This window comes from Leguminivora glycinivorella, chromosome 24 (assembly GCF_023078275.1).
Source record: "Leguminivora glycinivorella isolate SPB_JAAS2020 chromosome 24, LegGlyc_1.1, whole genome shotgun sequence".
Classification (NCBI taxonomy): Eukaryota; Metazoa; Arthropoda; class Insecta; order Lepidoptera; family Tortricidae; genus Leguminivora; species Leguminivora glycinivorella.
Genome location: NC_062994.1, coordinates 7025488 through 7050832, shown reverse-complemented (window position 1 = coordinate 7050832; position 25345 = coordinate 7025488). Strand labels below are relative to the sequence as shown.

At 38.4% G+C, this 25345-nt stretch overlaps 1 protein-coding gene across 1 annotated transcript in view; it reads left to right on the top strand.

Moving 5' to 3' along the window:
- LOC125238684 (diacylglycerol kinase 1) overlaps positions 1 to 25345 on the top strand; it is a 191519-nt gene that overhangs the window by 100073 nt on the left and 66101 nt on the right. Inside the window, exon 4 of the mRNA XM_048146079.1 lies at positions 24561 to 24634. Coding sequence (XP_048002036.1) covers positions 24561 to 24634 — 74 coding nt within the window. The remainder of the gene's footprint in view (positions 1 to 24560; positions 24635 to 25345) is intronic.

Sequence of the window (25345 nt, the reverse complement as noted above, 5' to 3'; positions counted from 1 at the left end):
CGGCATACTATTGCATCAATCTTAGCTAGTACCTAAAATAATAATAATAATAACAGGATAAAAAATAATAATAATAAGGACCTACACCGTAGTCGTGTACTTGCGATTAGTCTTAAATGGTTGCGTAATATAATATGTTTACGTTACAAATGGTAAATATTAACTAGGCGCGATATTTTATTGACAGGTCATTTGAGTATTTAAAGATTCTGTAAATGTGTATGATATATACATCTGAAAAATCTTGAATATAATTACTCAGTATATATAAACAGTAGATATATTAATAGGCGATGACAATAATTTAATTAATCATAACGACTATCGATACAATGTTATGACTTATTGAATTGATTACCGAACCATAATCGTTTTACCATAATTTCGAAGACAGTCGAAATTATGTTCCTAAAGAAAGTGTTGCAAGTTTCAGATCAAGGACCGAGGAGCGTCCAGGTGAAAGGGCCAGGGTCTGGTATTCGTTTACCACCCAGGAGTGCCCAGGTGAGAGGGTCGGGGTGTAGATTCACTTCCGACCCAGGAGTGCCCAGGTGAGAGGGTCAGGGTAAAGATACCTCTGTTTCGATCGTCCACCGTGGGTCCTCATACGCTGGCATGGTATGCGAGCTTGCGTCTGGCGGCGCAATGTCCGGCGTCCGTGATGAGCAGCATCGGCAGCACTATCCAGGCTGACAGAGCTTGGGTGGCCCATGATGCTGTTGCAGCGGACGGGTACATCATGTTGCCGAAGCCCGTGGCGGCACGGGAATTTCATTCAATCGTGTGATGAGGTGGTGATGTCATAAAACCGTGTAAATATGTTCTTTTTGCTTGTTTCGCGAGTGAAGTGTGAAGTGAAGTGTTGCATTGTTTACTTAAATATGTTTATAACTTGTGAAATTAATTTAATTATCATAATTTAATTAGATGTAATGAATTCAATTGGATGTAATGAATTTAATTAGATGTAATTAATTTAATTAATTTAATTGTATCGAAGTTAATGTTATTCATATATTTATTTTTCACGGGCCTATTTCAAATGCATATTATACTACACTTTTATAATCTTTTTCTTGTATAAACTGATATTGTCTTTCTTTTGAATTATTTCACATTAAGTTTTGGCGAAGGGTCTCGCCTCGAACAGGATGGCCGAGCTGTTAGAGTAATTATTTATTAATGCCTTATTTTGATTTATCTTACTGTCATTTATGATGAAAGTATTAAAGAATATCAATTGACTAATAGTAGTCACTGGGTTTCCGCCATGTTGGAATGTTATAAAAATGGCGGACAAGCAGTGACGGTGGCAGTTCGAGTACAGACGAGTAGTAGTGAAGAAGTCTTGAATTATTTATTGTAAATTGGTTGTTAATATGTTTGTTATAAGTGAATAAAGTAAATGTGATGGTACAAGTAATAGTTTTCATCATCAACCTGGTAATATCCCCAACAGTAGCAATGTATTTACTGAACTGTAACAGCTATATCGTGCTATTTCTACTAAATGTTTTCAGGGTATAGACTAGATAGACTTGTCCTGACATCTTTTATGTAGGGTTTTTAAGTTCTATGCACGACCTTGTAACTCACGAATAACAGTACGGGAGTAGAAAAAACTTTTTACGCGGTCACACTGTTGCGAATTAGCTGCATTCCTAGCATATATAGCTTGATAATCTACCGTGTAGACCGCCTAAGCCTCGTACATACAACCAATCAAAACGTGCACTGAGACTAAATGAATAAATAAATAAATATTGGGGACACCTTACATAGATCAACTTTGCCCCAAACTAAGCAAAGCGTGTAATATTAGGAATCCATATTATTATCATTTAGCTGTCATTTGCGTGTTAACTTCGCTTAGACAGGGCCAATGACCGTTACTCAAGTCAGCGATTTTGACAGCATCGTCGGCCCAAATGTTATGTCCAGGACCGGTCCAACCGCTCGCGGCGACAGAGGGGAAAGCGGGGCGCGGGGAGCGGCCCCGCGCCAGAGCCTATACAACCACGAGACCGATCGCGCGCGCGCCTCTCTTCAATATCAATTTGTATAGATAAATAATTATACCTAGTTCAGCATGTAACGATCTGAAAATTAAATGTATAAATCGAGACCTGCAGTTTCCATCACTAACAAAATTGGCGACCGTGACATTACGCACAAAAAAATGAAGAAGACGTCTACGTGTTAGAACTAAAAGCCGTTATCCAACGGACATGATTTGAAATTCGCCATACAACGCAGGGACAAACGGAGCTGGATACTAAGCGGCATGGGTGAATAACTGGTAATACCTACATCGCGGCGAGACACCGTAATCGAAGATAAGTAGCCCTGTCCTTTCTTTATTTCCTAAATATTCCCTCTTCAAGTTTGTGTGATCGGCGGGTTTGATTTCGAGTGTGTGAAACTAGCACACTTTGTGCACTAAGTGTCGTGTTAATTTAGGAGTTAATTTCTTTATTGCATGTACACCACGGTGCTTATAGTTATATTTTACGTGGTTTAGCTCTTAATCTTCATAAAAATAGCATATCTTCTGCTTCGCCAGCCTTTATTTAAGTGTTCTCTTAAAATCGAATACTGCTTTATGCTGCGAGTATATAAATGCTTAAATATCATAATCTTATAGCTAAACGCTTAATTTGCACGTAAATATATACATAAAATAAAAGCGCAGCGATTTCGCGTCTTTAAAACAATTAAAATATCTTTATTTATTTGCGTAAAGGCTTCTCATTCTCAACTACGTAGTTTATTCCTTTGGAAATAATAATCTTATTGTTAATAGTAGAATTAGTATACTGTTTTTATGCCCCTGTAAGTTGCTAAATCATTAATCTCTTTCCTTAAAGGTAATCAATCATAAAAATCGTAAACATAATTGTAGTTGAAATAATTTTGCTAATTATTATTGCCGAATATTCCAGGCGGACTGCTTACGTAACCGGTCAGTGGCGGTTGCTATACCCCAATTGCTAATTCGAGTCCAAAAAAACTACGACAGATACGTCAATGTCACAGCTGTCAATGTCACTTATGTCACTGTCAAAATACTTTTCAGGTTTCGACAACCTTCTACATTCTTTATTTGGCACGTAAGAAATCCAAGAATACTTGATGATAAAATTGTGAAGAAAATTCGTTTTAGTTTTTTTGTTTTAATTCTCATACGTCAAATTAGTTCCACCGGTCGCCACTAATGATAAATGTTGGTAATTCGCATTATATTACGTGTATATGTGACAATCAACATCACCTTCATTCACGTTGCTAATAATAATAAAACTTAAACCAGACTGTATGCACTAAAGCTGCCCTATCTCAGTCAGGTGCAATTTTCGCCAATGTTTATTAAATTAGTCATTGGAGTCTAACAACCCATTACCAATATTAGAATGTTATTGCTGAAGGGTAGCACCTGAACTGGCTCTCAGAATGGCGCGTGGCGAAGTCAAGGGCTCACGAAAGGTATTTCCTTAGCGTATTGAACAAGTGCCCAATGTATCTCTGAGACTCCTCAGGAGATTTGGAACCATAAATTGAAGAACATTACTCAAACTTACTTACATACTCTCTTTAAGGTAAAACAATAGATCATTACATGTGCCATTTTTAGGGTTCCGTAGTCAACTAGGAACCCTTATAGTTTCGCCATGTCTGTCTGTCCGTCCGTCCGTCCGTCCGTCCGCGGATAATCTCAGTAACCGTTAGCACTAGAAAGCTGAAATTTGGTACCAATATGTATATCAATCACGCCAACAAAGTGCAAAAATAAAAAATGGAAAAAAATGTTTTATTAGGGTACCCCCCCCTACATGTAAAGTGGGGGCTGATTTTTTTTTTCGTTTCAATCCCAACGTGTGATATATCGCTGGATAGGTATTTAAAAATGAATAAGGGTTTACTAAGATCGTTTTTTAATAATATTAATATTTTCGGAAATAATCGCTCCTAAAGGAAAAAAAAGTGCGTCCCCCCCCTCTAACTTTTGAACCATATGTTAAAAAAATATGAAAAAAATCACAAAAGTAGAACTTTATAAAGACTTTCTAGGAAAATTATTTTGAACTTCATAGGTTTAGTAGTTTTTGAGAAAAATACGGAAAACTACGGAACCCTACACTGAGCGTGGCCCGACACGCTCTTGGCCGGTTTTTTATCTAAAAGGTTCATAAGTGTCGGTTGTCAATAAAGCGCTACTTGCATATTAACGTCTGTCTATCATATATCAGAGATGTAGTCTGTATATCTGCGTATCATACATAATAATAAATTCAAATACAGTTTGACAGACCATGGTGTCATGGCCGCTTCCAAAACAATGGCGGCCGTGGCAACCATAAAGCCCACTATACACTATTTCGCTGATTAGCTAATTGTAAAATATATGTATAAAAAATTGGTCACAATATCTATATCATCAATAGTTTGTTCTATACCGCAAAATATAGCACCAAATGTTATTGATACCTGAAGTGATACAAGCGCAATACCAACTTTACAACTAAAAATCACGGAAAAAAAGAAAAAAATCGAGCGTCCTAGTATTTATGTAAATAATAAAAGACTATTAAATATATAAATCAAAGGATTGAAATAAATAATAAATAATTTATCTTGGCGTGTGTTTTTATAAAAAAGGATTATACTATTTTACAAACATTTTATTGCAGTGGCAACATCGTAGTAGTTTTTTTGGACTCGAATTAGCAATTGGAGTATAGTTGCATTATCATCGTGCGCTGTGAGTCGCACGGCGCGGCACCGTGTCTCAGCGTGTCGAGTCGCTCGCCTTATCGGAGCGCACCTGACGCGACACAGTGTCTCACCGTGTCTGCACGCCGCGCAGCTGCTACTACATTTTAACTGGTTTGATGCACATTTTACTTTACTTAACTCATTGTTTACGTTAAATCTTAATCTTAAAAATGCCTGACACTCCTGATGTTGATCTTGACGGCAAGAAAATGAAAGAGTTAATAAAATTACGGGGAACTATTAAGGGGCGTTTAACACGATTTAAAGAATATGTTTATCTCTTGAATGCATGTAAACAGGAAGAAACAAGTGACTTGAAACTTAAAGAATTGAAATTTCGTTTAGATCGGATTGAAAACTTGTTGTTTGAGTTTAATGAAGTTCAGTCTCAAATTGGAATGATTTCGTCAGATGAGGATGATAGTGAGGTAGAAAACTTTGAAAGTGTTTTTTATAGCACATTATCGTTAGCTCAACATATACTAGATACGCGTCTTAAAGTTATTGAAGAAAAAGAGGGGAGCCTTCATTCTGCTCGCTCTAGTTGTTCAAATACGTGTAGTAATCATCATCATAACTCAAATATCAAACTACCCACCATAAAACTACCCACATATGATGGAAATTATTTGAAATGGCTCGAATTTAGGGACACTTTTGAGTCGTTAATTCACTCCAATGATTCCATATCAGACATAAATAAATTCCATTACCTGAGGTCATCATTGGAGGGAGGTGCGGCCTTGATAATAAAGTCATTAGAGTTTAGCTCAAAAAATTACAGTGTTGCGTGGGATTTAGTACGTGATCGTTACGATAACAAAAAGGTTCTTATCAATAACCACTTAAAAGCGTTATTTGAAATAGAATGCATTTCAAGTGAATCTCACAAGGCAATACGGTTCATGATAGACTATGTGTCGAAAAACTTAAGAGCGCTTGATACTCTAGAGCAGCCCACGGATAAATGGGATGTTCTCATTATATACCTAGTGTCTACTAAATTAGATGCAACTACCTTCACTAAATGGGAGGAACATAAAAATACCTTTAAGGATTTACCTACCTTATCAGATTTTATGCAGTTTCTGCGTAACCGGGCTGATATTCTTGAAACAATGGCAATCAGCAGAAGCGACAAACGTGATAACAAACCTAATTTCTTCAAAAATCACCAAAAAAGTGAACCTAAAAAAGACTTTGCTCAAAATAAAACTATAAAAAGTTTTGTTGCCTCTGCTGGCGCCAAACCGACATTTTCGTGTCCGTTTTGTAATCAGCAGCATCGAATCATGGATTGTCCTTCATTTAAGCAGCTGTCACCTGAAAATAGATGTGCTGAAGTTTCTAAAATGAAACTTTGCTCTAATTGTTTGCGTAGGGGTCACACAACAAGCGAATGTCGGATTTTGGGTACGTGTAAAACCTGCAAGAGTAAACATAATACATTATTACATGTAGATAAACACTTACCTGAAACGAGTGCTACCTTTAATCATTGTAGCTACGCACCTGTGTCCCTGCCGGTTCGTTCTGCCAGTCAAGTTGTCCTTGGCACTGCTATGATTTACGTCATAAACCCTAAAAATAATCGTACTTACCTTGCACGTGCGTTTCTCGATGGGGGTAGTCAATCATGCTTCATCACGACGAACCTGAAAGAAAAACTTGAATACGTTAGTAGGGATCCGGATATACCATGTATATTCGGTTTAGGGAAACAGCAATTTCCCATACACGATAGTTGTGAAGTGACAATACAATCGCGACTGAATAAGTACGGGACGCGCATTGACTGTTTAGTGGTTCCTGATATTACAGGAATACTGCCTAATTCTCCCATAAATGTAGCGGAACTTAACTTACCTGGTAATATTAAGTTGGCGGATCCTAACTTCTTCCGTCCGGCAGAAATTGATATACTGTTGGGTGCAGAGTTGTTCTTTGAGCTCTTGTGCTTCAATAAAATAGAGTTAGGTCCAGGAAAGCCGCTGCTCGTCGAAACCACACTAGGGTGGATTGTGGCAGGTCGTCATTATGATAGCGATCTGCGACCAAAGCGACGTGTATACTGTAACTTCACTAAGGAGATCAGCGATCAGCTCCATCCTCAAAACCAACTTTGTCAGCTGACGACGAATTCTGTGAACGTTACTTCACTGAAACTACGAAGCGACTTGATGATGGTAGGTTTTCAGTTTTCATGCCCTTTAAAGAAACTCCAGAGGTAGCTCTTGGTGACTCTTACAGCATGGCTGAAAAGCGCTTCTACAGTCTTGAGAAAAAACTTAATAAAGATACTCTCTTTAAAAATGAGTATTGCAAATTTATTCGTGAATACGAGGAGCTGGGTCACTTAACCGAGATCAACAGGCCTCAATTCGGCTACTACATGCCACATCACGCTGTGATCCGTGAGCGCAGTGAAACTACGCGTCTTCGTGTTGTTTTCGACTCGTCAGCGAAATCATCCACAGATAAGTCGCTTAATAGCATTCAGCACGTGGGCCCAGTAGTCCAGGATGAGCTCTTTAATATACTCATTCGGTACCGCCAGCATAAGTACGTGTTGTCTGGAGACATTCAGAAAATGTATAGACAAATCATGGTTGATGAGTCACAAAGACACCTCCAGCTTATTTTATGGAGAGAGCAGGATAGCATGCCACTTAAAACACTGTAACTGAACACCGTAACTTACGGTACTGCATGTGCACCTTACTTAAGCACTCGGTGCCTAGTTCAGTTAGCAAAGGAATGTTCTGATCCTATCGTGTCGCAAGTAATTAAAAACGACTTTTACGTCGACGACCTCTTGACAGGTGCTGCGACGGAGGGCGAACTAGCTCACATCTTAAAAACGGTCACCGAGGTCCTTAACTCTGCTGGTTTCCCTATACATAAATTCAAAACGAATTGTCCTCAAATATTCCAGGAAGCCACAGAATCTGACTCTCTTAATTTATCAAAAGAGTCAAGTGTACTGGGAGTATTGTGGGCACCTAGTACTGATACTCTCAGGTTTGAAATAAACATTGACAAAGACGAACATAAAGTCACAAAACGCAAGATCTTATCGAACACATGTAAGGTCTTCGATCCTTTAGGTTTGCTAAGCCCCTGCACTATAACACTTAAAATTTTGTTACAGAAGCTTTGGGAACTTAAGTTAGAATGGGATTCGGACGTCCCAAATGGCATAAAAAAGACGTGGGACAGGATCATAAAAAATTTAGACTTGTTGCTTGCACTTTCGATCCCCAGGTCTGTGCTGTGCACTTCTCCTGTCTCCACGGACCTTCATTGTTTCGTGGATGCCTCACAAGACGCGTACGCTGCCTGTGTATATCTGCGCTCAACTGACAGTGAAGGTAACGTAACCACAAATCTATTATGCGCCAAGACGCGCGTTGTGCCCTTGAAACCTGTTACAATTCCGAGGCTCGAATTGTGCGCTGCTCTTTTAGGAGCAAGGCTTGCAACCAAGGTTTGTGAAGCTTTGCGGTGCAAAGTTGGCACTAAAACGTTTTGGTCTGATTCGACAATAACCATAGGATGGATCAAAACTCAGCCGAAACTCTTAAAGACTTTCGTTTGCAACCGAGTTAATGAGATCCATGAGTTGACAGAACGCGAATCGTGGAGACATGTACCGACTGACCTTAATCCAGCGGACATGGCCTCTCGAGGCATTGAACCCAGCGCGCTTGTCGATTCTACGCTGTGGTGGAATGGTCCTCAGTTTCTGTCCAAACCTGAATCTGAATGGCCTCAGCAATTAACTGCGCATTCAGAAACGCAGTTACCTGAGATCAAGGTCCATCATGTCCAAACCGTTTGTCAGAAGTTCGTGAAATTCGACGATTTCTCGAACCCTTTACGACTACAACGAGTATTTGCGTACGTATATCGTTTCATAAACAACTGCAGAAATCCTATAAAAAGAACGGTGGGTTCTCTTAATAACAATGAACTTCATCAATCTCTTACCTTCCTTCTTAAAACCGCACAGCAGGAGTCCTTTGGGTTTGAGATAAGTGCACTTAAAGAACACAAATCGCTTAAAAAATCCAATGTGCTGCAGTTATCTCCCTTTATTGATGACCAGGGACTGCTGCGTGTGGGTGGTCGGTTAAAACACGCGGATCTTAATTACGATGCAAAGCACCCTATCCTATTGCGATCCAGTCATCATTTTACCAAAATTCTGATGTCAAGTGAGCACTTAAGGTTATTTCACGCAGGTCCACAACTGCTTCTTAGTTCTTTCAGAGAACGATACTGGCCTATTGGCGGGCGAACGCTAGCTAGAAGCATTGTGCATAAATGTGTCACTTGTGTCAGGATGAAAGGCAAAACGATGGAGCCATTAATGGGTAATTTACCTACGACTAGGGTGTCTCAATCTTATCCTTTTCAAGTCACTGGAACCGATTTTGCTGGCCCTTTCATGATTGCCAGCAAAACAGGTCGCGGCAGTAGAACCACAAAATGCTATCTGTGCATCTTTATTTGTTTCTCGACGAAAGCTGTGCACCTTGAAACGGTCAGTGATCTCACAACGCAAGCTTTCATTTCTTGCCTTAAGAGATTTATCGCTAGAAGAGGTAAACCTGATTACATCTGCTGTGATAACGGCAAAAATTATGTCGGAGCTAACAATGAGTTGGGCAGAGTGTTGCAGTCAAACCTAAGTAGCATAACTGACTTTGCGACTAACAGGGGCATAAAGTTTGTTTTTAACCCCCCCTACTCCCCTACCTTCGGAGGCCTCTGGGAGGCCGGCGTTAAGAGTGCCAAATTTCATTTAAAGCGCATAGCAGGGAATGTTAGTCTTACATACGAGGGGTTAAGCACGCTTTTCACTCAAATTGAAGCGATCCTTAACTCCCGACCCTTAACTCCTTTATCACCTGACCCAAACGACCTTTCTCCATTGACCCCAGGGCACTTCCTCATCGGCCGGCCGCTGACGTCACTACCAAGCCCGCAGAAGCCTCAAGACATGAAGATTCGCACCAGGTACCAGATGGTCGAACAGCTCCGATGCAACTTCTGGGAGAGATGGAGAAAAGAATATCTGGCCGAACTACAACAGAGAACGAAATGGCGTTCACGGCAGATAGATCTTAAAGTAGGAGATCTGGTGGTCTTTAAAGAACCCAATCTACCACCACTCAAATGGAGACTTGGCCGAGTTCAGCGGCTTTACCCCGGCGACGATGGAGTGGCCAGAGTTGCTGACTTTTTAACTCACCGAGGCGTTGAACGACGAGGCATCAACAAGGTCTGCCCTTTGCCAACCGCGACGGAGGAGTCTGATGTCTTGGAAGAATCTGCAAGTCCTTCCAAGGGCGGGGAGGATGTCCAGGACCGGTCCAACCGCTCGCGGCGACAGAGGGGAAAGCGGGGCGCGGGGAGCGGCCCCGCGCCAGAGCCTATACAACCACGAGACCGATCGCGCGCGCGCCTCTCTTCAATATCAATTTGTATAGATAAATAATTATACCTAGTTCAGCATGTAACGATCTGAAAATTAAATGTATAAATCGAGACCTGCAGTTTCCATCACTAACAGTTATTTTAAATCGTCAAATATCAAATTTGTTTTTTATCATGCAGAAACGTCTGCGAGCGATATTACATATTTTTAAATTAAAAGAAAAATGGAAAAATTCACACCTCCGGCAGGATTCGAACCTGCGACCTCTGGCCTTGCCGGGGCCAATCGCGCTCCCAACTGCGCCACGGAGGCCTGCTGGATGCGTGCGAATTTATCCATGCCTTCCCTCAATTCTCAACCGCCTTAGGGTGGCGTTATACCGCGTTCGTCAAATATCGTCAAACTTATTTGTTATAGGCTACTTGACCCTTTTTTAAAGTCTCTTATATGATTGTACTGTCCAATCAACCGAAATAAAATATTACACATTAAAAACAGCAAAAAATATTTTTAAAGTATACTTTTACGTAATCAGGCGAAAACAACACAGTCATGTTAATCTAAATATAGATTATCTATGCATCAGGTCTTTCTATTCGAAAACAACATTTTGTGACTTTTTAAGTACGAGGCATAAAGTTCAATATGTCAGTGATTGTTTTGACATGCAGTAAGGTTCGAATTCGATGACGTCACTACATCGCTGACAGCGTTTTCGGTGGCCAAAATAAATAAAAAATTACACACATTTTTAATCGAAAATAAGTAGTCATCAAACACTTTTAATACCTAAAATCTATAAATATAGATTTTTTATGTCAAATACTACAGAAGACAATCATTTATTGTGTCAAATTAGATATGTGTCTAGGAGCCTATTGCCTTCAAGAGTGAGAGCTACATGGTATAATTCCAATACCTATTTTGAATATTTCAGTAACTTCAATCGATAAAAATGAAATCTTACGAAAAAGTAATGCATTTGGTACAAAATACCGGGAATTATAATATAACTTAATTGCCTATGAAAACGCAGCGTTTACATCAAGTCCTAGGACTGTGATATATTTATATTGTGAAGAATTAGAAGGTGAAAGTCAAGACATTATTATATTTAAGACTTTTCACCTTGAGTCAGGGTCGTGGAATTTTTGCTTTTGTTTATTTCAGAGAGAAACAAATTCTTATCTACAAATATTACTAAGTAAATGTTAATTGTGGGTTGTGTAATTTAATGTGGACTTAATATTTTTCTGTAAATTTATATATATTTTTTAGAAACATCGTAGAAGCTAAGTTTATTATACCACATTTGTTACATGGCGCTTTCACCTTGTATTTCTATCCCAGAGATGCTTAAAAATTCGAAATCGAATACCACACTTTGTCAGCCAATCAGTTATCTAAATTTAATATATGCATGCAAACAAAGCACATTGTGGGTATGTTGAAAACAAGTAATATAACTTATTTACCACACTAATTTAACTTATTTAACTTACGCCGTGTCTTGCGTGGGCGACGGTCGCGCGAACGTCGCCGTCGCGTCTCATCGCATCGTCTACTTCCATATCTATAAGGTTTGATTTCGTATGCGTCGCATCCCCGTCGCGCGACGGTCGCCCACGCAAGCCACGGCGTTATTGCCACACTTTTATTTTTACTAGAATCGATCGTGAATGGTGACCTGTAATAAAGGACATGCTTATGGGCACAGAACTTAATTTAGATAGAAGAAACAAATTCATATATTTGTATAGGGGCCGAGCGTGTCAAATTTTGTACTGAAGTTGATTCTTGCCTGTAATTTTAAATATGTCTCAGGCTCTTGATTGTTCATAATTTTTGTGTTGTTGCAATTGAATATCCCGTAACGAGGCATTTTTTATGTTTTGGTTGACTTCAACTTACAAAAATTGACGCCCGAAACCTGCAAGCTGCGAGTAAAGACGGACAACTCAGTGGATTTCACTGAGTTCATTTGGCACGCTAAGTAGATACGTTTGCTTGATCTATGCTTATGGGTATGTACCTTCAATTCAAGCCTTTGTAAGTTTATTGCGAGACTTAGAGCCCATTTAGACGGTACGAGAACTCGCATACGAGTTTTATTACATTGCGGTATTTGACGGCTGTGCAAAATTGTATGTAACTTAAACAGCCCGCAATGTAACTAAAATCGCATGCGAGTTTGCACGCCGTCTAAATCAGACCTTAGTCAAGCTGAGTAAAACATGTTATACAAGGTATTTTATGAATTCTTAAATTACGAAACTTGAAATATTTAAACAACAAAACGAGTAAGATTTATTGTTTTCAAATGGACCATTTTGTTTTAAAGTTAGCCCCCGACCTTTTTTTGGAAATTTTTATGTGGTTTCCACTCAGAATCGCGAGATCTTTCAATCCTAATGGAGAAAAAAAGTGTCCCAAGGTTTTTTTCCCATTCCGTTACCATTTGTTTACACATTTTGTATGGCGGTAACGAAATGGATGGACAATCTTGAGACATTTTTTTTCTCGTATCAAGATCGAAAGACCTCGAGATTCTGAGTATAAATCACGTAAAAAATACCCATGTTACAAAAAAAGTGGGGTGGACAACTTTGAAAAAAAAAAAATGTCCCAAATAAGCTCTTTTGATAAGACACTCCTCAATACCTCAACTACTCGGCCATCCGGTTCACGACCTTGTCCTGTACAATGCGAACGTAAAATTGGCGCCCAAACGTGGGACAATGTATCATAATCCTCATATAGACTGGTTTCATAATTTACATGTCCATTATCTTAAAGGTCAAAGCGGAAGTTAACCCCTCCGCGCTTTATCATGCAAAAAACTTAACCCTACACTCTTTATAATGGAAATTAAATTTTCACCATTTCCCTGAAAAGCCACCTCGTTACAATATTCATTAAAAATTATACCTTATAACCTCGTTCTTGTGTTCAAATTATGCAGACTTCGAGTTCATATTCTCCAAAAAGAGGATTTTTACATAAAAATTATACGCCTTAACACGTTCACTGCGAAACAGGTCATTCTGACCCTGTTCTAGACTTCCTCCTGGTGCGGCGACAGAAATGCGCAACTTTACCCTGGTGCGAAGCCCATAACGTTTTGATATTTTATTATTTTTATATAGTCAAGTATACATTTTATATTTGTAATTTTACACTTTATTTGACAGCATGTAAATTAATAAACAGGTCACGTATGTCCTGTTCGCACCAGACTTTAACTTTTGTTATTCAGTGCGGAACAGGGCCTATATGACCTGTTACGCAAGACCTTGTATAGCACTAGAGCAAAGGGCAAAATACATTAGTGTTGTTACCATATTATCAATCCACACGTTATTTTTTGGTAAAAAAATGTGCTTCGATTGTTTTAAATGAAATTCGTTCAACACAATATAACGCTTTTATATGCAAAACGCTTACAATTTTGCTAAATATTATTACGTAAAAATATATTGTAAAAAGCTTAAATTGCTTGATGCAAAATATTTACTGAAATTTCTAAAAATCGTTTTTTAAATAATATTAAGAGCAAAGTTAAAAGTTTTGGTTGTATATAAAAATCTGGTTACATTTAAGGTAAAGAAAGTAAGAATTTGATCGATATATTAGTTCGTTTATTTTCCTCATCACTACTACATCATCGACATTTTTACCTGTGCCAGTTCTGGCTGTGCGGTACAAGTCAATTCTGACCTGTTAATTAATTCGTCTATAAAATCTAAACGAACAGTCATCAACTTCGGCGAAGACAGTATTGTGTAGATTAGTTATTAGACTAAACATTGTTTCAATAAAATTTAATAAATGTGTATCTGGTAAAGGTATTTTAGGTAAAATATGAAACCCTCCTTACAAGCTGTAATTGACTTGTACCGCACAGAGAGAAAGCTCAATACAGGACTCTCATGGGTTGTAACGCACTGAGAGCGAGTTCACAAAATCCGGCTCCGCAGTGAACGTGTTAAGGTTTTCTAAGGGAAATATTCTTTTATTAAAATGTCGACCGTATTTCCAATCAATTAGAACTCATTTTGTAATATACTTAAATAATGAACTTAATCCGTTCTGAACCCTACCGGTATAAGCTATTATTCAATTTCAAACCTTAAGTCTTAAGTTTTAGACTTCATGTTGCAACGCACTGTAGATTATTAACTAGAGTCGGTGTATAATTTTGAGACTTATTTCTAGGCTATTAGAGTTAATTTTTCAATGGAGTAGAGGATATTAACTTCGTCTATTAAGACGATTAAGTGCGGGCGGGAGGTAGTCAGTTCCCAAGAGTAAGTTTAAGGCTGTGTGTAACCAGTGAAGACTTACTGAGGCTGGTTTTAGTGTCACCATAGATTAAATATAACAAGATCATACCATCCCATACATTAAAATGCGACCGCCTAAGACCGCGCTTACACTCCACCACACATAGATGGCGCCACAAAAAAAATGTCTTGTAGCTTTCGATTATACTTGTAGATGGCGTTAAGTGTCACTTTTATTTATTTATTTATTTATTTATTTATTTTCGGAACACAAACAGCTATAAATAACATTATGCTAATTTAAATAATAACACAAAGCCAATTACAGGTATTCACAGATAGAATTTGAATGGACAATATATAAAATGTACGCGCAAATTCGCACATAGCTATTGTGAAGTATGACATTAAAGAAAGGAAAAAAAAAACTATTGCACAAATCTCGAAATATGCTACTCAAGGCTTAACTAAAACCACAGAATATATAATAGTACAAGTACAGAAGGCTCACTAAAACTAACAAAACTACTACTACTTACAACAATTTTCCACAAAGCACCCGGGCAAATCGAAAACCTGTTATTTGTGCAGACAATCTGATCTTAAATTCCATACAATTAACTTTTGACATAGATTTACGGCTCGGAATTGACACTTAATGCCAATCTACAAATAATCGGTGGCAACAAGGCATTTTTTGTGGTGCCATCTATGTGTGGTGGAGTGTAAGCGCGTTCGTAGGCGGTCGCATTTTAATGTATGGGATGGTATGATCTTGTCATATTTAATTTATGGTGTCACGTGGGCCGACCACGCGGAGCTATCTGCACGGCCAATTTGTATGAAGTTGATATTGTCCGCGAGACCATCCGCACCACTCTAAAACACTCCCTAAATCCATACTTTCGCAAAGTAACGATGTGTTCTCTAAACTTGGTAATCTGAACAAAAAAGGATATATATGTATATATAATAGTTTAATGACATTGCTAAATTCTGTCGCTATTAACTCTATTACAGACGGGTATATTTCTGATTCGACACACGTAAATCAACTAGATGGAGAGTTTTTTCGTGACCAATGAACAAGACGCGGCAGATCCTAGTAAAAATGTAACTAATACTAACTCAAGCTCCACCAACCTAAACATTTTCCATCAAAATATGTGTGGAATTAGCAACAAAAAAGATGAGTTGGAAATATACTTAAGTAATAGAAAAAATAAAGTCCATTATCTATGTATTACTGAACATTTCTTAAATAAGACTACGGCACCACTTTTTAACATGTCACTCTACAATTTAGCTACTCATAATGTACGAACCAACAAAAAAAGGGGTGGAAGCATGATCCTTGCATGTAAAGATAGGAAAACAGAAGAGTTGTTATTTTGTAAATCGCTTTATAAGTCTGAATGTTTCGAAGTGTGCGGGGTCAGAGACTGTGAAACAGATGCTTATATTATTTGTTGCTATCGCTGTCCGAACGACACGAACCTGGATATATTTATGGAAAAACTGGAAAAAATGTTAGAACACTACTTTAATAAAAAATGCATCATATGTGGCGATTTTAACATAAATTTGTTGAAAGGTGACAAAAAAGCAATAGATTTTGTTTCACTTTTGAATTGTTTTAATTTTAAACCACTTGTCAGTGATGTAACTTTCAAAAGGAACTTTTCAGAGTCTTGCATTGACAATGTGTTATCTAATTTATCCCCTGAGAGTATAATAGATATGGAAATTGATCACAATGAATTAGCTGATGGGCATGCAGGTATATTCTGTGATACAAGATTAGAATCTAGGAAAAGGGAAACAGATAAACCTAAGATTTCCGTAGTGCGACGTGTGCTAAACAGCAAAAACAAAGCGGCCTTTAGGCAAATGATTCTGGAACAAAACTGGAACGACATGGGAATCAATACGTTTCTTAAGAAATTTGTGGATGGCTATAAATCCTGCTTCAAAAAGAAAAAAAAGCTGGTAAAAGAACAAGATCCTAAAGCAGTCTGGATTTCTAAGGGTATACGAATCTCGAGTAAAATGAAGCGATTCTTGAATACGATAGATAAGGAAAACTGTGACTCATCGATCGTAAATTATAGAAATAAGTATCTTACATTCTATAAGAGAGTTATACGAAATGCGAAAAGGAATGCAGTACAGCTTCAAATAAATAGGGCAGGTGACTCAAGTAGAGAAATCTGGAAAGTAGTCAACAGACACAGAAATAAAACACAAGTAAAATCAAAAGAATGCGTACCACTTAAATTGGATAGAATAATTACTAATCCACAAGATCAGGCAGCCGTTTTCTCAAAAATATTCGACCATAGTAAGGATAACGTGTCGATAAACTATAGTTCAGCTACGGAACTACTTCAGAAAAATGCAGTTAAAATTGAAAAATGCATGGAGTACGAAAGTGTCACCCCGCTAGAAGTTTCAAGGCTAGTAAAAGAAATGGCACCTAAATCTTCGGTGGGCCATGACGAAATACCTATCACGGTAATTAAAGAAAATATAGACCTGCTAGCTGTGCCTTTCGCAAACTTCTTTAACGAATGTTATGAACAAAGTGTGTTCCCAGATCAGTTAAAATTAGCAAAGGTGTTACCCATATACAAAAAGGGGGTTAAAAGTGACCCGAATAATTATAGGCCCATTTCCTTGCTACCCACCATATCAAAGATTTTTGAAAAGTTGATGAAAGTGCGACTACAGAGGCACCTAAATTTACACAAAGTATTAAATAGTAGACAATTTGGCTATCAAAAATCCGTGGGTACTAGCGAAGCCATTGATACGTTAATTCATGATACAGTGATCGAAATCAATAATAGAAACAAGGTGGCAGGCTTATTCCTTGACTTGAGCGCTGCTTTCGACACGGTCGATCATACGATTCTTTTAAATAAGCTGGAATATTATGGAGTCCGAAACAAGGTCCTAAAACTGTTTGAGTCCTACTTGAGAAACAGGAAACAGTTTATTGAACTCAGATCGGTTCAAGGGGGTACTGAGAAGGTTGTCAAGTCCAGACTAGTAACTGTGACACGAGGAGTGCCCCAAGGATCCATTTTGGGTCCTTTATTCTTCATTATATTCCTGAACGATCTTATTTTCTATATAAGCAACGTTGTTCCCAATACCAAGCTAGTTGTATTTGCCGACGACACAAATGCCGTTATATCGGCCAACAACATGGTGCAACTAAACAGTAATGTTAGCGCAGCCTTACGAGCCTTTAGTAAGTGGTTTGGGGTAAACCAACTAAAGCTAAATACAAGCAAAACCAATGTTATGCTCCTATCGGCGACTGCAAATAAGGCTGATGTATTGGATGTTAGTATTAACGGAATAAAAATAGAACAGACAGATAGTGTCAAATTCTTAGGCATCCAGATAGACTCCCAACTAAACTGGAAGCATGAGATAGAGGCACTGCGAAACTCTATAAGCTCTGCTTGCTATGCCCTCCGCAGTCTACGCGATGAAGTCCAGTCTAAACACCTTAAAATGGTCTATCATAGTTTAGTCGAATCCAAATTGCGTTACAGCATAAAACTCTGGGGAAATAGCTACAAATATAACGTGGATGAAATGTTTAAGATGCAGAAAAGGGCAATTAGAACCATAGTGCGCATTCCTCAGTATCAATCATGTAGGGAACACTTTTTGCGATTAAAGGTTTTGACAGTGCCTTGTTTGTATATACTCGTTCTTCTAACGGACTTTATTAAACATATACTACATTATGAAAGCCAGAATGAGCAGAATGCTAGATTGTTAACTAGAAGGAAGGATGTGTCGAATAGGATAGTGCCAAGACTAAACATCGTGAAACATGCAGCATGTTATCAGAGCGTTCTCTTGTTTAATAGACTGCCAGTGGAATATAAAACTATTACCAATAATCACGTTTTCAATGCAAGACTGAAAGAGTTTCTTATAAAAAAGTGTTACTATTCTGTGATAGACTTCATTAATGATAAAGATGAGTAACTAAATTTCCTAATATTCAATAAATCATTGTTTGTTATTTATTTAAATGATCTCAATAATTGTATAAATATAATAATGTTATGACATAGTTAAAACCAAATTTTGATGAATAGTAGCTTGTTTAATGTAATTTAGTAGTAAGTAATATAATTATATTTATTGTAAAATAGTGTATTGTTAATTAAGGATTATATTATAGACATTCGAATACAATGTATATTGTTACTGAATAAAAATGAAATGAAATGAAACTTAATATTATAAATTGAAAAGTGTGTGTGTCTGTTTGTTTGTCCGTCTTTCACGGCAAAACAGAGCGACGAATCGACGTGATTTTTTAAGTGGAGATAGTTGAAGGGATGGAGAGTGACTTATGCTACTTTTTGTCTCTTTCTAACGCGAGTGAAGCCGCGGGCAGGAGCTAGTTTCTTATATAGTATAGTAGAGATCATCTTATAATAGTTCCTCGTAGCCCTCGACTGAGAATATTCCAGAGCCACTAAATAATTAAGTGGCTACATTATCCCTTTACATTACACGATATTCATTCATTACAAGTACAAATGACAGGGTAGAAAACTAAGAAACCCGGCTTACGACCCGGCTTACGGCTTACCCGGCGGCGACTTGTTGCGGTTTATCAGTTTGAATCAGCCAAACGTATGTTTAAAACAATATGTGTCAGGTTGTTTTTATAAAATCGACTTGTTGATTCAAATATATTGCCGATTCAAATGACAAGTAGCTTGTTGTTTGAACCAAAGAGCACGTAGGCGCTATTTTAACCAAAAAACTTGTTGAACGAACATGAAAACTGGTTGTATATTCTCTCAGTGATGGGAGCACGCAAATTAAGAGGATAGCAGGGACGATTGATTCTTAATACAAACTTCTGGAGTTGCAAGCGTCCATAGGCTACGGTGACTGCGTACCATGCCGCTTACTGCTTACAGAAGCGCCGTATGCTTGTTTGTGTGCATTTAGTATCAACAATAACCACAAAATTAAAATTTTGAAAAATCCCCCGACCGCGACATAGTAGATCAATTTTCATGAAACATGGCTAAGAACACTCCCGACTTACCCAGCTTTCAGACAAAAAAAACTAAATCTAAATCGGTTCATCCGTTTGGAAGCTACGATGCCACCGACAGACACGCACACATACAGACAGACAAACAGACAGACAGACAGACAGACAGACAGACAGACAGACAGACAGACAAACAGACGGACAGATAGACAGACAGACACATCAAACTTATAACACCCCGTCGTTTTTGCGTCGGGGGTTAAAAACCATCAACAAACACATGGAAATGATGCGCGTGTGTACTGCAATAGCCCAATAGCAGCGTCCATCTACATGTGTGTGTCTTTAAGAACTTGCGACAGGCGTATTCAATACAAACCGCCTGGAATGTCCGATCTCCTATCCTTCTATATCTACATACATACATACAATCACGCCTGTATCCCATAAAGGAGTAGGCAGAGCACATGAAACTACTAAAGCTTCAGGGCCACTCTTGGCAAATAAGGGGTTAAAAGAAAACGAAACTGTGACATTGCAGTGACAGGTTGCCAGCCTCTCGCCTACACCACAATTTAACCCATATCCCATAGTCGCCTTCTACGACACCCACCGGAAGAAAGGGGGTGGTGAAATTCTTAACCCATCACCACACAGGCACCTTCTATATCTGTGCTAACAAAATTTAAAATTTAAAAAAATACTTGAATTAGTGTACCGATTTCCATCAAACATAGCTATGATCACTTCCAATTAAATTAGCTTTCAAACAAAAAAAAATCTAAATCGGTTATATCGGAGATACGATGCCTACATACACACAGAGAGACAGACCGACAGATACGTCAGTATTCTAACTTTTGAGTCGGGGCAGGGGCGGCTCACTCCGCGATTCTATCGCCGCGCTACAAGTACATGCTGGCGGCCGCGAGTTCGCGGCCTAATCAGGGGTGGCGCGCGTTCTCACGGAACGCACATTAAATGTGCGTTCCGTGAGATTTTGCACTTTCTATTGTTACTTTACGTTGCGAGTTTTTTTAAAGTTATATATGCGATGTCCGCGTGTAAATGGCTAATGCTTAGTTAAATAGACATCATGAATAAAATAGGAGGATCTTACACTGATCTACTATTGATTAAGTCCCACGGAAAAGTTCAATAAGGCTTACGATGTTGGGACTTACATAAAAAATATAAATACTGTAATTATGTAGCTAGAAAGTACCCAAGACTGGAATATAATAGTATAACATTTTCTCTGAGTATTAATTCGTTTTAATCCATAGGCAACCCTATCGTCCGACGCTTCGCACGTGCGGCTCGTTTCTTTGTTAGAATTTTGTAGGCATTTAAAAAGCGGCATTTCGTGAACATCAAAGCAGTGGGCCTTCTGTACTTGTACTATTATATATTCTGTGGTCGGGGGTTAAAAATGGATGATAATAAACTATTTAGGTACGTTAGCAGTAGCACAGAATATATAATAGTACAAGTACAGAAGGCTCACTCCTTTGATGTTCACAAAATGCCGCCATTCTAAATTCTTACCTACATTAACAAACGGACCGCACGCGAGCAGCCGACATTGAATTTTATTGCGCCGCGCGAAGGTCGTCGCCAATGAATGGGCCGCGAAGGCGCGAACTCGCGGCCGCTGACATGTACTTGTAGCGCGGCGATAGAACCGCGGAGTGAGCCACCCATGGCAGTAGTTTGTAGACCTGCGAAAACAATCAAACTACGTTGAATTTAAATTAACCTACCTAGAAACTAATCTCCCCAGAGAGTTTTCTTGATACGTGAAATACGTACAATGTTTGTACGGGCAACTTTGTATACAGAGTGGTTTAGTAGACGTGATCAAGATAAACTTTACTGTAGGCACATCTCGGACACTGGCGATCAAATATATATTATACACGTTAAACTTTCGTGAGACATATTCAAATAATTAATTAAAATACGGTTGTACTCACGTTACTATCGCTATTGCTGCGACATGTTTCGGGCCACGGCCGCAGACCGCGGAATTTAACCGTCGCGTGAACTCCTATATGCCTGAAGAGGGGCCTCCGAATTGGCCCGAAACATGTCGCAGCAATAGCGATAATAACGTAAGTACAACCGTATTTTAATTAATTATTCAAATATATATTATGAAAGAAGCGCGTGCCTAGCACACATTCTAAGCTCGTGTACCTGAACGCGTAACATGCTTGTAACAAATAATATATAACTCCGTATAGACAGATAAAGTCTAAGAAAAAAACGTACCTCATTACCATACAGAAAAAGGTACGGTGGCCTAGATGGCATTACACCTTTGGGGCACGCTCAGCTAGATGGCGCTAATATTAATATTTGACATTTGAACATGTCAAGCTAAGACTTATATTTCTTTATATGGGCCAAATTGTCAAAACTGAGGTTCAAAAGTATTAAGCCTGTCTCAAGAGATGGCAGTCTATGCACTGTGATTACACATTTTACTTCGACAGTAACTCTCTATAATACTCGATCCTCTTTGCTTGTAATGAGTGAGATATGAAAGGTGGACTGTTCGCGTTTTTGACAGGCGGTAACTATGAGGTAACCGAGAGCGGGTGGGCGGCACTTTCAGTGGGGAGCGGGAGTGGCCATACTGTACAATAGTACTCTTTATTATACTGTGTTGTAGGTAGGTACAGTCAGCCAAAAAACTGGTTTACCACTTTTCGATCTTATGTGTTTGAAATAGAGTCGAAAAGTGGTAAACCACTTTCTTGGCTGACTGTACCCTTCACTATTATATTCAGTCCCTCGTTTACTTAGATCTTAGATAAAAAAATATCTGTAATTTTTTGATGAAGGGCGAAGCATAAACGGTCTTTAAGTCTTTATTGAAACAATAACACATTTTTCTACATTCAAGGTCTGAGTGTACATCAGAATTTTTTTTTCTTTGTCTCTGTACAGTCAACAACATATCTGTGAATACAGACAAAGTGGCCAAAATATGTATACCCACCTTAACGTACAGGCAATAAAGTTCTGTATAGGTACATATTTTTGACACTTTGTATTAACAGCTGTGTTGTTGACTGTACTTGTATTATAAGTGGAATATGTAGGTATTGTAATAACTTAATAGCTGGTTGTTTAGTACCTAAAATAAAACCATTTTTTGTCACTACAGGTAGGCTATGAATCATATACATATTATTACATATTGTTTGTTAATATTTTTTTTATGAATACTTTTGCTGATTAAATTGTATCTCGTTTTTTTAATGCATGTTAATTATAAGATGTAATGTTTTGAAAAGAAGTGGCCCGCCGAGTTTCTCGCCGGTCCCATAGTGGATACCCCCCTCCAACTGAGGGGGGACTGAAATCTTCTCGAGGCTGAGGCGTAGGGTTAGAGCCGGCGTAGTTTTATTTGACGTTCATAAGCGCATTGTAATATGCCTACTTGGAAAATAAATATTTCATTTCATTTCATTTCATTTCATTATTTGACCCTGGCCTATGATAAAGTTGCCACGTTTAACGAAACTTGATTATTTTACATTCACTTGATATTTACCCACATCACAGTTGATTCACGACTTTCAGTACAACTTCTGGATCACCCTGTATAAACATAATTGGAACTGAGTTCACAAGACAAATGTGAACTCAGCTAGAAAATTAATTTTCCTACATAAGTACACCTTGAGTAGGCGGTTATATAAGCGCTTAGTCGAGGTTGACTTACTCTGATAAAACCCGTCAAGAGCGTGTCGGGCCACGCTCAGTGTAGGGTTCCGTAGTTTTCCGTATTTTTCTCAAAAACTACTGAACCTATCAAGTTCAAAACAATTTTCCTAGAAAGTCTTTATAAAGTTCTACTTTTGTGATTTTTTTCATATGTTTTAAACATATGGTTCAAAAGTTAGAGGGGCCGGGGGACGCACTTTTTTTTCCTTTAGGAGCGATTATTTCCGAAAATATTAATATGATCAAAAAACGATCTTAGTAAACCCTTATTCATTTTTAAATACCTATCCAACAATATATCACATGTTAAAACACACAAAAAAATATCAGCCCCCACTTTACATGTAGGGGGGGTACCCTAATAAAACATATTTTTCCATTTTTAGGGTTCCGTAGCCAAAATGGCAAAAACGGAACCCTTATAGTTTCGTCATGTCCGTCTGTCCGTCTGTCCGTCTGTCCGTCTGTCCGTCTGTCACAGCCGATTTACTCGGAAACTATAAGTACTACAGTGATGAAATTTGATGGGAATATGTGTTGTATGAACCGCTACAAAATTATGACACTAAATAGTAAAAAAAAGAATTGGGGGTGGGGCCCCCCATACATGTAACTGAGGGATGAAAATTTTTTTTCGATGTACATACCCGTGTGGGGTATCAATGGAAAGGTCTTTTAAAATGATATAAAGTTTTCTAAAAAACATTTTTCTTAAAGTGAACGGTTTTTGAGATATCAGCTCTCAAAGTCGTAAAAAGTATGTCCCCCCCCCTCTATTTTTATAACTACGGGGTATAAAATTCTAAAAAAAATAGAGGTGATGCATGCTAATTAACTCTTTCAACGATTTTTGGTTTGATCAAAGTATCTCTTATAGTTTTTGAGATAGGTTGATTTAACTGTAATTTTGGTTAAGTTATTGTGCTTACACTGAAATATAAATATAAATAAACATAAATTGACATAATAAGTTTATTATATTTGCTGCTACGGAACCCTTTGTGCGCGAGCCCGACTCGCACTTGGCCGGTTTTTTTATTTTTGTACTTTGTTGGCGTGATTGATATACATATTGGTACCAAATTTCAGCTTTCTAGTGCTTACGGATACGATCCGTTAACTTTACGCCTAATATGCTGCGCTCCATCGCTCGCTGACAAACCCGGGAGCACCAAACCGGGAGGAATGGAAAAAGCGGGGAGAGGCCGTTTCCCAGCAGTGGGACATCGCAGACTCTGAATAATAATATGTACCTAATAGTATTTTCTGTTTGTTCTAGGACATCGACTTCGAAGGCTTCCGCTGGTTTCTGGATAACTTCCTCGAGTGCTCAGCTCCAGATGAACTCTCCAGGTAATTCATTTATACCTAACTAGCTTTTACCCGCGGCTTCGCCCGCGTAATAAAAGTATTCATTAAGATTTTCATTTGGATCCTTAGGTTTCTCTGGTATATTTATCTGCGATTATTTCGATTGCAATAATACTTTTGCTTGCAATGATTGTAGAAATATTACACATCGACCACAGCGTAGGTAATTCTATATACGCCGGGGAAACCTTTATAAACATCCCACATAGCCCGTATTTCGACACTATGATCGGTGGGTAAAAAGTACTTTTTTCTATTATCCCTTACAATTTTTTACATTTTGCTTATACTTATCGCAAACGTAATCTTCAAGCAAGCAAACAACGATCGTCTTAGAGCACATTGATTGTAAGAGACCGCCGACCGATTATCCGTATCCCTCTAACGATACCCATATTATCCGTATCCGTATCCGTATCGCTATCGCTAACGCCAACGCTATCGCTATCGCTATCGCTATCCCTATCGCTATCCCTATCGCTGTCGCTATCCCTATCGCTATCCCTATCGCTTTCCCTATCGCTATCCCTATCGCTATCCCTATCCCTATCCCTTATCAAGATGTTTAATGATATAACACTTTAAGATCTCGCGCTTTGTACACATATTTAAAGTCACATACAGGTCGAACGCGATTAATTAAGATTATTTTTACCTTTTTTCCCAACGTTTCGGCCAGGTTGCACTGGCCGT